We start from the raw sequence: 15,091 nt of genomic DNA on the forward strand, positions 1-15,091 counted from the left end.
CCCTCACTGGGGGATTCTAGGCAGGTGCTCTACCACTGAGCCAGACCCCAGCCCCTCTCTGGGGGATTCTAGGAAGGGAATCTACCTCTGAGCCACACCCCAGCCCCTCACTGGGGGATTCTAGGCAGGTGCTCTCCCACCGAGCCAACTCTGTGCCCATTGGAATTTGGGTTTCTAGGACACATTACACGCTTACTCTGGAGTTCATTTCACAGGTGGGAATAACCAACCCACAGATTAAGTTGTAGCTTGCCTGTGGTCACACTGTTAGTCAGGGGCAATGTTGGGTTCTGAACATCTCTGATGCACCCTGGTTTGTAGCCATGATCCTTGGTCTGACATCTGGGCCCTCCTGCTGCTGACCTATACAGGACCCAGGTGGGCAATAAATGGCTCTCAGGGACCTTAGGTGTGTGCATGTACTCTGGTTCAGGTCAGAACTTCCTATGAACAGAGTCCACGATCTCTCCTTCACTCACCCCAGCCCGTAATGGACAAGCTTCCCCGCCCAGGCACCCAGCTGCAGCATGAGATGCCCCCTCCCTCTCTGTCACCAGGCAGTACTCACATGTGGGCCCCAGGCCGGTCTTCCCTGGTCAGTACGCCCTCTTTCTCCATCAGCATCTGCCGGAAGGTCCCAACCTTCTGCCGGATCTCCTCCTCTAAGTACCTGTGGGGCACAGGGACCGGGAGGGCTCGCTGCTAATTTTAGGTCACTCCTTCAGCTCACTCCCACCTGCTCTCTAGTCCTTGGTCACAGTGCATGCTCTCATTGGCAACTGCTTTTTTGTAGGAGTTCTGTTATTCTCTTTCGATGTATCCTCTCCCTCCCCCTTCTCCCTGCCCTCCCCTCCCCACCCTACCTTCTGCTTTCTTTCAGCCCACCCTTCCCTCCCTTGTTTCCCCTCTTTTCCCCTTTTCCTTCCCCTCCCTCCTGCTCATTTGTTCTTCCTTCCCCCTTCCTCTGCTTTCCTCCCCCCCTTCCACCCTTCCACCTCCTCTCCTCTCTCTCTGTATTCTATATTTCTCTCTCTCCTTCTTTTCTTACTAATGTTTATTAGGCCCATCTAACAAACATTGAAAAGTTTTAATTACTATTTCATGTATGAGTGTTTTGCCTGCATGTACATCTGTGAAACACATGTGTGCCTGGTGCCCAAAGAGGCCAGAAGAAGACAACAGATCCCCCACACCTGGAGTTACAGATCCTTGTGAACCAGTATGGGTGCTGAGAATCAAACCTAGGTCCTCTGGAGGAGCATCTGGTGCTCTTAACTGATGAACCATCTTCTCAGTTCCTCATTTTTTATTTTGTAACAGAGTCTTGCTATGTTGATGTGGGATTCCCCTCTGTGTTCTGTGAATGGCATTGGTTAATAATGAAACTGCTTGAGCCTGTGGTAGGGTAGAAAAGAGCTAGGCGGTTTGTGGGGGGGAACTAAACTGAGTGCTGGGAGAAAGAAGGCGGAGTCAGGAAAAGCCATGTAGCCCCACCTGGCTCACACATACATTTTTAAAAATACTTTTTAATGTTTTATTTAAAGGGCTGGCACATGCCTTTTAGCCCAGCACTCGGGAGGCAGAGGCAGGAGGATCTCTGTGAGTTCGAGGCCAGCCTGGTACAGAGTGAGTTCCAGGATAGCTAGGGCTTTTACATAGAAAAACCCTGTCTTGAAAAAAAGTGTGTGTGTGTGTGTGTGTGTGTGTGTGTGTGTGTGTGTGTGTGTGTGTGTGAATGTATGCACACATATTCAGGTGCCCACAGAGGCCAGAAAAACACGCATTAGGTTCCTTGGAGATGGAGTTGAAGGCATCCTAAATCGTCTGAAAGCTCTGAACTCTGTCTTGTGACTGAGCAGCCAGGTTTTTTTTAAGGCAGGATCTTACTATGTAGCCTTAGCTGTCCTGGAACTCACTATGTAGACCAGGCTGGCCTCGAACTCACAGAGATATACCTGGCTCTGCCTTCTGAGTGCTCGGATTAAAGGCATGCACTCTCATCCCTGGCCTTAGGTCTTTGTTTTTGAGACAAGGTCTCACATAGTGCAGGTTGATCATAAACTTGCTGTGTAGCCAAGAATGACCTCGAATCCCTGATCCTGGTGCTCAGGCTCTGCAGTGCTGGGATGTCGTACAATGCACCACATCACCTGGGTTTATGTGGTGCTAGGAATGGAATCCAGGGCTTCATGCATACTAGGCAATCATTCTACTAAATAAGTCACACCCCAGTCCAAAGTCTGGGTTTTTATTGAAACTTGAGGTATCTCGTTATAGGGGCCAAGGGCTCTCTCCAGATCCAGTAGATCCCAGGCAGGTGCCCACATTCAGGCTTGTGTTCACTGTGAGTTGGTAATGTCAGACTAAAACCAACAACTATCATGGTATTCTTTAAACTGTCTTTCAAGTTTATTTCATTTATCTAAGAATATTTTTGGTCACTCAGAAGGCAGCCAGGGAGATCTCAGCTAGTTTGAGGACAGTCTGCTCTGCATAGCAAGTTCCAGGTTAGCCAGGGCCACATAGTGAGACCCTGTCTCTAAGTTATATATTTGATGTACATATGCGTGCATGTGTGTGAACCTGCATACACATGTGTGTGTGCATTTGTGTGTGCATGTTAAGCATTCATGTGTATGAGTGCATCCATGTATGTGTGTGTGCCTGTGTGCACACCTGTGTGTCTATGTGATCATGTGTGTGTGTGTGTGTGTGTGGTGCTTGCACGTGCATGTGACTGAAGACAGGAGTGACTTCTGAGGCCAGCATTACCCATTGCAGTAACTAGTTCAAGGGGAAGCCTCAACTTACAGTGTTAAGGGTCATGATGACTTAGTAGGAACTGTAGGCAGCCTGGATAAGGACCCTTGTGTTTTTTGCCTGACTTGGCATCTCTATACATTTTATAGATTGTGGAAACGGAGGCTTTGAGTTGTCCTATCCAGGGCATGGGGATGCATCTCTGTGGCTCCTGTGAGTTGGGGCTTAGTCTAGAGCATCAGAGACAGTTTCTGGATTGTCTGAACTGACAGACAAATGGAAGGTGGGACTGGGTTTGTGGCTCCACTTAGTTGGTCCAGACCCTACCTCCTTGCTGGATGGGCTGCTCTTCAGATTCAGCCCCAGGCTAATAGGTACCCAGGTCTCTCTGAACACCTCCCACCCTATTCCAACCTTGCCTTCTTTCTGCTGGGACCTTATCTGGCCCCACCCACATCAGCACTGCAGACTAAGATCAACCTTCAATCAGTCTCCTCAGACGTGGGACCCGCCACAGGCTTGATCAGACCCTGGCCACATCCTGGTCTCTCACCGTGCAAAGCCAAGCAAGCTCCCTGCCTAGTCCAGTCCTGCTCTAGGCCACACGTTACCATGCTGTACCAATATCCTGGGCACAGCTCCATCACTTCCAGGTCAGGTCGCCTCAGTTAGAACAGCTAAGCCCCTTGTTGGTGTACCAAACTCCGGAGTGCAGCCCAAACACATGTCCACCCCTGCCCTACCTCCCCCACTTCCCTCCCCATAGCCTACCTTGTCCAGCACGCTCTAGCCCTGCCAAACCAAGTCCCTGGACACAACTCTGCCAAGTTCACAGTCACATCCCTGTCCTGGTTCCACCACCTCACACTCCAGTCACAGCGCCTTCCAAGTCCAGACTAATATAACCTCAGCACTCCTCAGGGAAACAAAGCTCGACTATCACCTGCCCACGCCCCCTTGGGGAGTTTAGCTACACCCCTACTCCGTCCTTCCTCACCAAGCTCCAGAGCACAGCTCAACCACTTACACCCACACCCCTACTCTGGCTTCATCCTATCTCTTCCCAACCGGACACTCTGCCCAGTCCCGCCTCTCCCTCTGCACCCAGGTTCTGGGCACTGCTGGATCATTCTCTGGTCAGAGTCGCTGCATAGACTGGCCAGGCTCATCACAACCACATACCAACCATACCTACCCTGTCTAGTCCCTCCCTACCCGCTTCTTCACCATGCCCAGAGTACATCCCAGCCATACCCCTACTGAGTACTAGGTACTCAGACTCCGGTCTTGCCCCGCCTCACACTTCTCTGATTCCACCTACCGTATCCAACCACGCCCCCTGCTGTCTGCCCCGCCCTCCTGCCCAAAGTCCCAGAGTGTAGTGTAGCTTAACTATGGTCCTACCCTTCCTCGTCCTAGCCCCGCCCCACCACGCCCTAGCCCCGCCCCTGACGACTCCAGCACTAAGTCCTGAACACAACCTGACCTCGCCCCACCTCATCTCCCCTGGCCCCGCCCCTCTCGTCCCGCCCCGCTCACCCCTGTTCCTCCATCATCTCCTGCAGCTCCATGCACTTGAGCTCCACGCGCCGCTTGCGTTCGTGGTCCAGGATCTCCCGGTGCGCGCGCTTGACCAAGCCGGGCTCGGCGGCGCGCAGCTCCTCCTCCGGGCGAGGCCAGGTCCCAGACGAGGCGCCGGGCTGCGGGAAGCCGTTGGCGGCGTCGGGAGGGGATGGCATGCCGGCAGCCCCATTGTTTACAGTGGAGGACATGACAACGGTCCTGGGCGGCAGGCCCTGCGGCACAGACAAAAACACAAGGCGGGGTGGTCACCTCTCAGCCATACGCAAAGCTTTCACTATACGACTTAATCCTGAAGGTTTAGGGCCCATTCGGGGCTCTAATCCGCTTGCTCTTAGGCTGTAGAGGGAGGGCTGACGACAGGTTGGCACCGTCACTTCAGGACATGAATGTTTTCACGATTGTCTTTTCCCATCTGTAAAGTGCAGACTGGGTCTTTGTGTTTTGTTTGTTTCCACTTCATTTTTTTTTTCTTAGACAAGTTTTCCTATATCCCAGCCTGGCCTCCAACTCTTTATGTAGTCAAGTATAACCTTAAACTTCCTTAGGAAACCTGACTCGGTCTCCTAAGTGCTGGGGCTACAGGCACGTGCCATCCCACTGTGGTGAGATGTGGTGCTGGGGATGGAACCCAGGGCATTGTACATGCTAGGCAAGCGCATTACGCACTGCCCCAGTCCCCCCAGTCCCAATGAACTTTAAAAAAAAAAATCTTCTATGGAACCAGACACACGGCTTGGAGGGTGAAGGCACCTGCCGCCTAGCCTGATGGCTTCAGTTCAAAGCTGAGAATGCAAATCATGGAGAAAACTGACCTACACACACACACACAATACAAAAAAATGTTACAAAACTTCTTCATCTCTTTCTTCATTCCTTTCTTTTTTTTCCCCTTTTGTGTAGCTCTGGCTGTCCTTGAACTACCTCTGTAGACCAGGCTGGCTTCAAACCCAGAGATCTGCCTGCTTCTGTCTCCTGAGTGCTGGAACTAAAGGTGTGTGCCACCATACATAGCCTTTGAATATGAATACAAATTTTCAAAAAGAAAAACCCATCTTATTTTCTGGTGTTGGGATCAGACCCAGGACTACATGAATGACAGGCTAGCAGCCTGCCACTTTAGTCTTTAAAATATATATATTAGTGGTGCCTACGTTTAATCCCAGCATTAGAAAGGCAGGCAGTTTTCTGAACTTGAGACCAGCCCGATTTTCAGAGTGATTTTCGGGACAGCCAGGGTTACACAGAGAATCCTGTCTCAAAAACCAAGCCAAAACAACAATAATCAAATAAGCAAAAATAAGGTATTACAGGGCTCGATAGTGTGTGCCTTTGATCCCCAACACTTAGGAGGCAGAGGCAGGCAGATCTCTGAGGTCAGCCATGTCTACAGAGTGAGTTCCAGGACAGTCAGGGCTACAACGAAAGACTCTGTCTCTAACAACAACAACAACAACAACAACAAAATAACATGAAATAAAATAAAAGATATTAAGACTTATTTTCTTTTATGCGAGAGAGTTTTGCCAGCATGCACGTATGTGTAGTGCCCATATTGCTTAGCGCTTGAGGTCAGAAGAGGATAATGGATCCCCTAGAACTGGATTTATGGGTAGTTGTCAACCACCATGTGGGGACTGGGAATCAAACCCCAGTCCTCTGCAAGAGCAACAGACAAGTCCTCTGGTTCACTGAGCCATCCTTCCAGCCCAGCTTCAGCCTTTCTGATTGTTTGCAGTTCTGGCATTCAAACCGAGGTCCTGGTACCTGCTAGAGAAAGTGCTTAATATCTAAGCTCCACCTCCAGTCAGCAGGCTCATAGCCTGGGTGCTGTTCTGACTCTCGTCAGTGTTCTGACTTCCGGTCTGCATCCACGCAACCCTGCAGAAATGGAGGTTTCCCCAGGTTTTATTCCCTTCCTACTCCGGGTGCAGTTTCAGTCTCTACCGCATCTGGCTAACTTTTCCAAAGCTAACATCGCAGGGGGTAGTCTCAATAAGACTATCTCTTCCTTGTTCTGGAAACGCTGCCCCCAAAGACTGCCCAAGGTGACATGGAAAATTAGCTTTCCCAGCAGCCATGTCCTCTTGCGTGCTAGGAGTGGAGTGGGTCCAGAGGCAATAAGTGCTAGGCCAAAAGTAGAACACACACACACACACACACACACACACACACACACACACAACCTCTATCTTAACAGAGGGAACCGCCTCCTAAGCTATTCCCGGGTCCTTTCTCCAAGGCTCTGCTAGTTGCTAAGCAACTGAAGACCTCATTCTCAGGGTGTGAGATGTGAAGGATACAGGGAAGGGTTGGGCAAGTGCAGTTAGGAACCATCTCAGCAACACCCTTTCCTCTCGTCCCACTTTGGATGGATTTGGGGCTTTGCACATGCCAGACGAGCACTGTACCATCTGAACTACAACCCCAGTCTCAATTAGCTTCTTTAAAAAGGCCTGGCTACCTAGCCTGGACAGATCGCTCAGCACTTAAGAGCGCTTGGTGCTCTCATAGAGGACCTGGATTCAGTTCCCAGCACCCATATTGGGCTGTTCACAGCAGTCTGTGATTATAGTTACAGGGAAACCCCATACCCCTTCTAGACAAGCAGACACACAGAAATAAGCTTTTAAAAAATTCTTATTCTGGGGCTGGAGAGATGATTCAGAGGTTAAGAGCACTGGCTGCTCTTCCAGAGGTCCTGAGTTCAATTCCCAGCACCCATATGGTGGCTCACAACCATCTATAATGAGATCTGGTGCCCTCTTCTGGTGTGCAGGCATACATGCAGGCAGAATACTATATACTAAATTAAATGAAATATTTTTTTAAAAAGGAGGAAAAACCTCTTATTCTGGGCCTGAAGAGATGGTTTAGACATTAGGAACACTGGCTGCCCTTTCAGAGAACATGGGTTCAATTCTCAGCACCCACATGGCAGCTCACAGCTGTCTATAATGCCATTATATGAGATCTGGCTTCCCTTTCATGGATATACCTACAGGCAAAACACCAATGCACATAAAATAGCAATTAATTATTTAAAAATTCATATCTAGCTGTGTGTGACACATTCCTTTACTCTCAGTGCCTGGAAGGTGGAGACAGGTGGATTTCTGTGAGTTGGAAGCCAGCCTAGTCTACATAATAAGTTTCAGGCCAGTTAGAGCTACATAGTAAGACCCTGTCTCCAATAAATACATAAATGAGGATTAAATTTTCTACTCTTGCTGAGAACCACATCTATGGGAAGGTAAACAGGACTGTCCGAAGAAACTCACAGTGTTGCCATAGCGGTAAGGGAGACTTCAGGTCCTCTCTACGTCCTTATGAATCCCAGCCAACAAGGTTCTATGCCAGGCTCCTCTGCTCTTAGCTGTGTGACCTTGAGGATATCACTGCTCCTCTCTGAGCCCCTGATTCCTAACTGTGGATAGGTGAACCACCCACATTCTGCGGGCTAGGCCAGTTCCTGGGGGCTTAGAGAAGGAAGTTGTTCAAAGTGGTTAATTTTAATTGTCAATTTGATGTAATCTAGAGTCATCTGGGAAAGGAGTCTCAGTGAGGGACTGTCCAGTTTAAGCTGGCTTGCCTCTTAAAGGGGTTATCTTAATTGCATTCATTAAAGTGGGAAGACCTGCCCACTGTGGGCGGCACCGTTTCCTAGGCAGGGAATCCTGGACTGTTGAAGAGTGGACAGTGTGAGCTGCGCACTGGCACGCAGGCTCCAATTCCTCGCGCTCTGCTCTTGGCTGGGAATATGATGAGACCAGTTGCTCCAGGTCCCCAACACTCGACCTCCCTGCACCGATGGACAGTAACATTGAATTGTGATATTTTCCCCCTTTAAATTGCTTTCTTCGGAGGTAATGCTTTTTTGACAGGGTCTCATTATGTAGCTCTGACCTGGACCTTGCTTTGTAGACCAGGCTGGCCTCAAATGTACAGAGATCTGCCTACCTGTGGCTCTGAGTGCTGGGATTAAAGACACGTAACACAACTTTTGATCTTTGTCAGAGTATTTAGCACAGCAACAAGGAATTAAAACACTGTCCAAATCCGTCTCTCTTCATCTCCAACCTTGTTAATTCCCACCCCTGCCCATGGAATAGCCCTGAATCCCAAACCCTGTTCTACTCAGGTACACACACACACACACACACACACACACACACACACACACACATGCATGCAATAAAAATAAAACATAAAAATTTGATCCTGCCGGGCGGTGGTGGCGCATGCCTTTAATTCCAGCACTCAGGAGGAAGAGGCAGGCAGATCTCTGTGAGTTCGAGGCCAGCCTGGTCTAGAAGAGCTAGTTCCAGGACAGGAACCAAAAAGCTACGGAGAAACCCTGTCTCGAAAATAAAAAAAAAAAAATAAAATAAAATAAAAATTTGATCCCTCACCTCTCTCTTATGGCTCCCATTCATCCACTCATTCTCTTCCCCTGGTATCGTCTCCATCTCAGATCCTGCCTGGCCTCCCTGCCCCCAGACCCCTATCTTCCATGAGCCCCCTGGAAGATCACCCGGGGCCACATAGGCTGAGTCACACCTTGACTTAGATTTGAGATGCCCTGTTATCTTGTCTTATCACTGTGGCACAGTCCCGCCTCATGGTCCAGGCACATACATTGTCCCGTCCCCCCCCCCCCAGGCCTGCCAACGTCAGCTCACTCTCTCATCATTCTCTTTGTCTGTGAGATGCATTCACCCCATACTCCACACTGACCTTGAACTACCAGGCATCCCAGGTCGGCTGCCCATTCACCTTGCTCCTCCCTCAGCCTCCAGAGCACTACAACTTCAGGCTTTAGCCACTAGGCCGAGTTCCCAGGATGCCCTCTCCCAGACTCCTCATCAACGCTCATAGACGCCATCAACTCTCAGGAGACTTTTCTTCCCTGCTGGCTGGCACCATCCCCTGGAACCCCTTGACACTCGCTGCTGTCACTGTAGATTGGTAAGCCTAGAGTAGCCTTGGGGCTTCTGAATCCCGACTGCCAGTCAAGTGCCTACGTGAGAGGAGCTCAGTGAGAGGGACTGAAGAAATCAAAGGCCGTTACAAAGGGCAGATGGGAAAAGAACACATGGCACAGTCGGTCCTGCTGTCGCCACACTCTCCCCTTGTTCTGCCTTCTTCTCCTTAAATTACTGTGATGGGGATGGAAGCCAGGGTCCTCCCCATGCTTGGCAAGCTGTCTGCTCCTGAGCCACGCCCCCAGCCCCACACTGGGGGATTCTAGGCGGGGGCTCTACCACTGAGCCACACCCCAGCCCCACACTGGGGGATTCTAGGCAGGTGCTCTACCACTGAGCCACACCCCAGCCCCTCACTGGGGGATTCTAGGCAGGTGCTCTACCACTGAGCCACACCCCAGCCCCTCACTGGGGGATTCTAGGCAGGTGCTCTACCTCTGAGCCACACCCCAGCCCCTCACTGGGGGATTCTAGGCAGGTGCTCTACCACTGAGCCACACCCCAGCCCCTCACTGGGGGATTCTAGGCAGGGGCTCTACCACTGAGCCACACCCCCAGCCCCTCACTGGGGGGATTCTAGGCAGGGGCTCTACCACTGAGCCACACCCCAGCCCCTCACTGAAGGACTCTAGGCAGGTGCTCTACCACTGAGCCACACCCCAGCCCCACACTGGGGGATTCTAGGCAGGGGCTCTGCTGCAGAGTTGGACTCCCAGACACTCGCAGTAATCTTATAGAAAAGCGTTCTAGCACTGAGCATTGCCGCCATTTTGAAACTTCATCTCTTGTCACATTCTATTCTAAACCAGCCTCCAGCCCCTCACCCTTCCATTTGGGCTTGGCTCAGGTAGTTCAACTAGGTTAATTTTTTTGTTCTCTTCTCTACCCAAGGAGTGTCTACTCATCCTCTGGAGTCCAGCTCAAATATTACCTCCCCCTGAAAGTTTTTCAGTTCGTAGGAAATCTGAGCCACTCCCCTGCCATTTTAGTCTGAACCTCTGATATGGCACTGAGGTTCAAGTGTTTGCATCTGGCTGCCATGCCTGCCTATGGGCCCCGTAACTGGGGCACTACCCTAGCTTCTCAGAGCGGGTCCCACACTCACAGTGCAGGAGGTTCCTGAGAGCTGTAGGGAGAGACTTCTGAGACTTCAGCCCCTAGAACACATCTTTACTTTCTCTCTTTTTGGAAGTCAGATGCTTGAGATAGAATCTTGGTCTGTAGCCCTAATTGTTCTAAAATGATGTATGTAATACGGGTTGACTAACTTTCACTGATCCTCCTGCCGGCTTCAGCCTCCCAAGTGCTAGGATTAAAGGCATGGGTCATTGCACCTGGTTGACAGGCGTTTTCATCCCCTGCCCCTATACACCAAAAAGTGTCTCATGTCGCCAAGACTGCCTTTGAAAGCACGTGGAGCTGAGGATGACTTTGAACTTCTGATTCTCCTTCCTCACCACCCCGAGTTCTGGGATTAGAGGTAGGTGCCACCCATGTATGATTGGCATCATCTTATAAAGTCATGTGAGCCTCCCAAGGAGAAGGTTACACTGTACTGATGTGAACTAAAACACCTATAACAGTCCTGATCCTAAAATCTAAAATGAGCACCTTTGGGGGAGATCAACATGACCCTTCTGTGCAGGATCATGTGATGGACTGCAGCATAAACACAGAGACACTAAAAATACTGTTTAGAATGACCCACAGGGCTAGCGGGATGGCTCATCAGGTTAACGGTGCTTACGGCCAAGACTGACGATCTGACTTTGAGCCTTGGAACCTATGCGGTGGAAGGAGAGAGCCTACAGTGCTCTCAGTGTCCTCTGACCTCCGCACGCGCACTGTGGCTTGTGTGCCTGGGCACACACATACACAATTGAAGTTCATTTAAAATGCAGAATAATCAAAGATATATATGAAACATAAAGAGTTGGGCATGGTGATGCATATCTGTGATCCCAGCTTGGGAGGCTAAGGTGGGAAGGTTATGAATTCAAGGCCAGTTTGGACTACAGGAGTAAGTAAGAGACAGGGTTTGTCTCAAACAAAACAAAAAACAAACAAAACCCCCCAAAACAAAACAGGGCTTGGGCGATAACTCAGTGGGCAGAATGCTTGCTTTGTAGCCAGTATGACCCAAGTTGGGTCCCCAGAAGTCTCTTAAAACGTCAGGTGTACTAGTGTATACCCCACCTTGTGGGGAAGGCGGACTCAGGACTCAGGTAGAACTTTGGAGTTCGCTGGCCTACTTGAGCTCCAGGTCAGTGAGAAATACTTTCTCAGAAAACAAAAACAAAAACCAATCAACCAAACCAAACAAGCAAAAAACAAAACCCAAAACCCAAATTGGACACTGCCTAAAGAAATGACACAAAAGGCACATGGTGTTTATATAGACACACATTCTCTCTCTCTCTCTCTCTCTCTCTCTCTCTCTCTCTCTCTCTCTCCAAATCTGGGAATGGAGATATGGTTGTTAGAGTCTTGCTTAGCATGTGTGAAGCCCATGGTTCCATTCCCAGAACCACATAAACCAGGTTTGGTGGTGCATGCCTGCCATTCTAGCACTTGGGAGGTGGGGGGCAGGAGGATCATAAGTTCAAGGTCACCTTGGGCTACCTAATGAGTTCTAGGATCCACGACACACAACCCCATCTGAGACAAAAAAAGGGGGGATGGGTGGGATACAGCTCAGTGGTTGAACGCTTACCTCGTCTTCACAAGGCTCTGAGTTAAATGCTCACACACATGAAAACATTTCAAAATCTGCAAAAATACAGTTGAAATTAAAAAATTTCTGGGCCCTACTATTTTTTGATGAGGGAGCTATACTCTATCTTTTGTTCTATTAATTCACCTGTATTCAAAATAGAGGTTAAATAACATAATTGCGTAGGTGTATATTGGAGGACCACAGTGCCCATCCTGTTCCAGCATGCTTGCTTAGTGAGTGGATGGAACAGTGACACCCTGAAGATCAAATTTCCTGAGGACACAGTCTGGAGGAGCTCACAAATATAGTCACAGTCCAAACGACCGAACAGATGGAAACAAAGGAACGAATGTGTAAAGGTAGAGAAGGATTTTGGGAAATAGTACATGTGGAATCTCGCTCCCCCCCCCCACAACTAACTTTCTAAAATTGGAATGGGTTAGGCAGTGTTTAGAAGTAATATATTTAGGAAGCATTGAGGGATTTTCATTGATCATATACCCAATTTAAGTCAATATGACAAGGAGGATGCCAGAACTCCAAGCTATCTTCAGCTACATCAACAAAAGTATTGAGAAGCCAGCAGATGAGAAGACACAGGTAGCCAGAATCACCATTGTCACACGTCTGAGGGACCGCAGAGGGTTCAGGTCACATTGGGCTGGGACTTCTGCTAAGAATTCTGATAGCTGTCGTCAGATTTGGCAAATAAAAACATGGGCTCCCTCGTTAAATAAAATTTGAATTTCATGAAGTTCATATTTGGGACAGGCTTCTAAAAATTATTCATTGTTTCTCTGAAGTTCAGATCTAATTGGGTGCCCTGTATTTTATATGTCAATCAACCTGTGATACATCTGAGATCCAAATCTCGGGAGGTGAGATTATTATAGTTCCCTAGGTGATGCGCTTTTGTTTTTTTTTTTCCCCTCTCTTTCTTTCTTTTGACAGAGCCTCACTTCATAGCCAAGCGTGGCCTGAAACTCTCTCTTTTAAGATAAAAAAATTTGAAACTGAGTCTCAAGTGCCCAAGTTGTCCTTGAACTAACGATTGCAGCCAAGGATGATCTTGAACTTCTGCTCCTCCTGCCTCCGTCTTCCAAGTGCCAGACAGATTTTTTTTTTCTCTAAAACTTTTGATCTTTCTGCCTTACCTCTGGCTTTTCCTTCTAAGTTGTGGCCATGAATGAAGGTTTGCGGAATACTACCTCAGGACATAATGGCTTGCAAACAGCACGAGCTGTCTTTAATATTGGCAGTCTGTTGTCGGGGGAGTTTCAGTCCTGCCCAGTTCCCACAGTCGTTAGGTCCCAAAGAATCACACAGAGGTCTACATTAGTTATAAACTGATTGTCCTATTAGCTCAGGCTTCTTATTAACTCTTATAACTTATATTAGCCCATTATTCTAGTATATGTTAGCCACATGTCTTGGTACCTTTTTTAGTTGGGCGGGTCACATCTTCCTTCTTCTGTGTCTGGGCAGGACTGCAGAGGAATGGGCTTCCCTCTTTCCAGAATTTTCCTGTCCTCATTGACCCGCCTCTACTTCCTATCTGGTGGTCCTGCCTCTATTTCCTGCCTGGCTCTTGGCCAATCAGCATTTATTTAAAACACAATCGACAGAATATAGACAATTGTCTCACACCAGCAGTCAGCAGTGTTTGTTCTAGTTTGGACATGAAGGGTATTCGGAGCTCCTGGACATCAAGGGAAGTCACTCGTGGCTTAATTTTGGAGCCCCATAACAGGGTAGCAAAGTAGCAGAGGGCTGAGGAAGTGGCTCAGTAGGTAGAATGCTTACTTAGCCTGTGGAAAACCCTGCCTTTGATCCTCGGCCGCCACATAAGCCAACCAAGGCGCTCCACACCAGCTGCGATGCTTGCCTGTTACTGTCAGCACTCAGGAGGTGGAGGCAGGAAGACCAGAAGTCTGAGCTCATCTACAGAGCTACGGAGTGAGTTCAAGTGGGTCTGGGCTACATGTGACCCTATTGCAAAACAGCATAGGGAAAAAAAAAATCCATCAGAGTGAGCAAAGTCCTCGAGTGTTTGAGGAAGACCCAGGGAGGTTGAGAACAAACTCAGGGCAGGCTAGAGAGTCTTTGGAAGAGTTCACAGAGGTTCCAAACCATCCAACCCCTCCCCACAGCCTCCCTCCCACCCTGCCCTTTGCTGGTCTCAGCAAACTGCTCTCTTCCTTGCCATCAGGACTTCAGGACCACGGACAGAGCACACGTCGCAGGCGGGGTGGGCATACGCAGTTGAGGGGAGAGTTTGGAGTATGTTTTTTTGTACCTATGACTTTCTTGCTTAGTTGGAACAGAACTTACCCTGCCTTTCCCTGCCCCTGCCTTCTGGAGATTTCCATACGCAGGGGGACTCTCATGATCCGAGACCTCAACACTCTCAAGTGTGCAAGTTTCCATGCTTGCTTCAGCAGCACATATACCAAAATTGGAATGATACAGAGATTAGCATGGCCCTTACCCAGAGGGATTTTTTTTAAAGCTTGAATTTAGTTTTATCTTTAACTATTTTTTTTGTACTGGGTATTGAACTCAGGATTTTGTACATAGTTCTTCTACCTATTAGTCATACCCTAGCCACTGAACAACACCCCCAGTCCCTCTATGGAGGGATTCTAGGCAGGTTCTCTACCACTAAGCCACACTCCAGCCCCTCACTGGGGGATTCTAGGCAGGGGCTCTACCACTGAGCCACACCCCATCCCTCACTGGGGGACTCTAGGCAGGGGCTCTACCACGGAGCCACACCCCAGCCCCTCACTGGAAGACTATGCAGGTACTGCAGACTCTATCTTGAATTCTAGCAGACTTCAGCCTAGTTGATGAGGAGAAGTTAAGTTGCTCTGGGACGTACTTTTTCCAGTCTGTAGAATGAGGCTGTTATCTAGTAGCTGGGTGAGATCATTCCTCCTTTCTTTTTTTTCCTCAGGGATAGGCTTGCAATAAAGGGGGAACTGAAGCCACACCCCATCCCCTCCTCCTAATATAACAGCAAACACTGTCCAGGGAGAGTGTGCTTTTG

General features: G+C 49.1%; 1 protein-coding gene across 1 annotated transcript in view; it reads right to left on the bottom strand.

Annotated features, from left to right (window-relative positions):
- Positions 1-15,091, bottom strand: part of Srrm3 (serine/arginine repetitive matrix 3) — a 70,897-nt gene that overhangs the window by 33,461 nt on the left and 22,345 nt on the right. The window contains exons 2-3 of the mRNA XM_005344606.2: positions 4,300-4,556; positions 569-670 (exon numbers count right to left, since the gene is read on the bottom strand). Of these exons, the coding sequence (XP_005344663.1) occupies positions 569-670; positions 4,300-4,532 (335 nt within the window). The 5' untranslated portion in view covers positions 4,533-4,556. The remainder of the gene's footprint in view (positions 1-568; positions 671-4,299; positions 4,557-15,091) is intronic.

Source organism: Microtus ochrogaster, chromosome 2 (genome assembly GCF_000317375.1).
Source record: "Microtus ochrogaster isolate Prairie Vole_2 chromosome 2, MicOch1.0, whole genome shotgun sequence".
In the NCBI taxonomy this organism is placed as follows: domain Eukaryota; kingdom Metazoa; phylum Chordata; class Mammalia; order Rodentia; family Cricetidae; genus Microtus; species Microtus ochrogaster.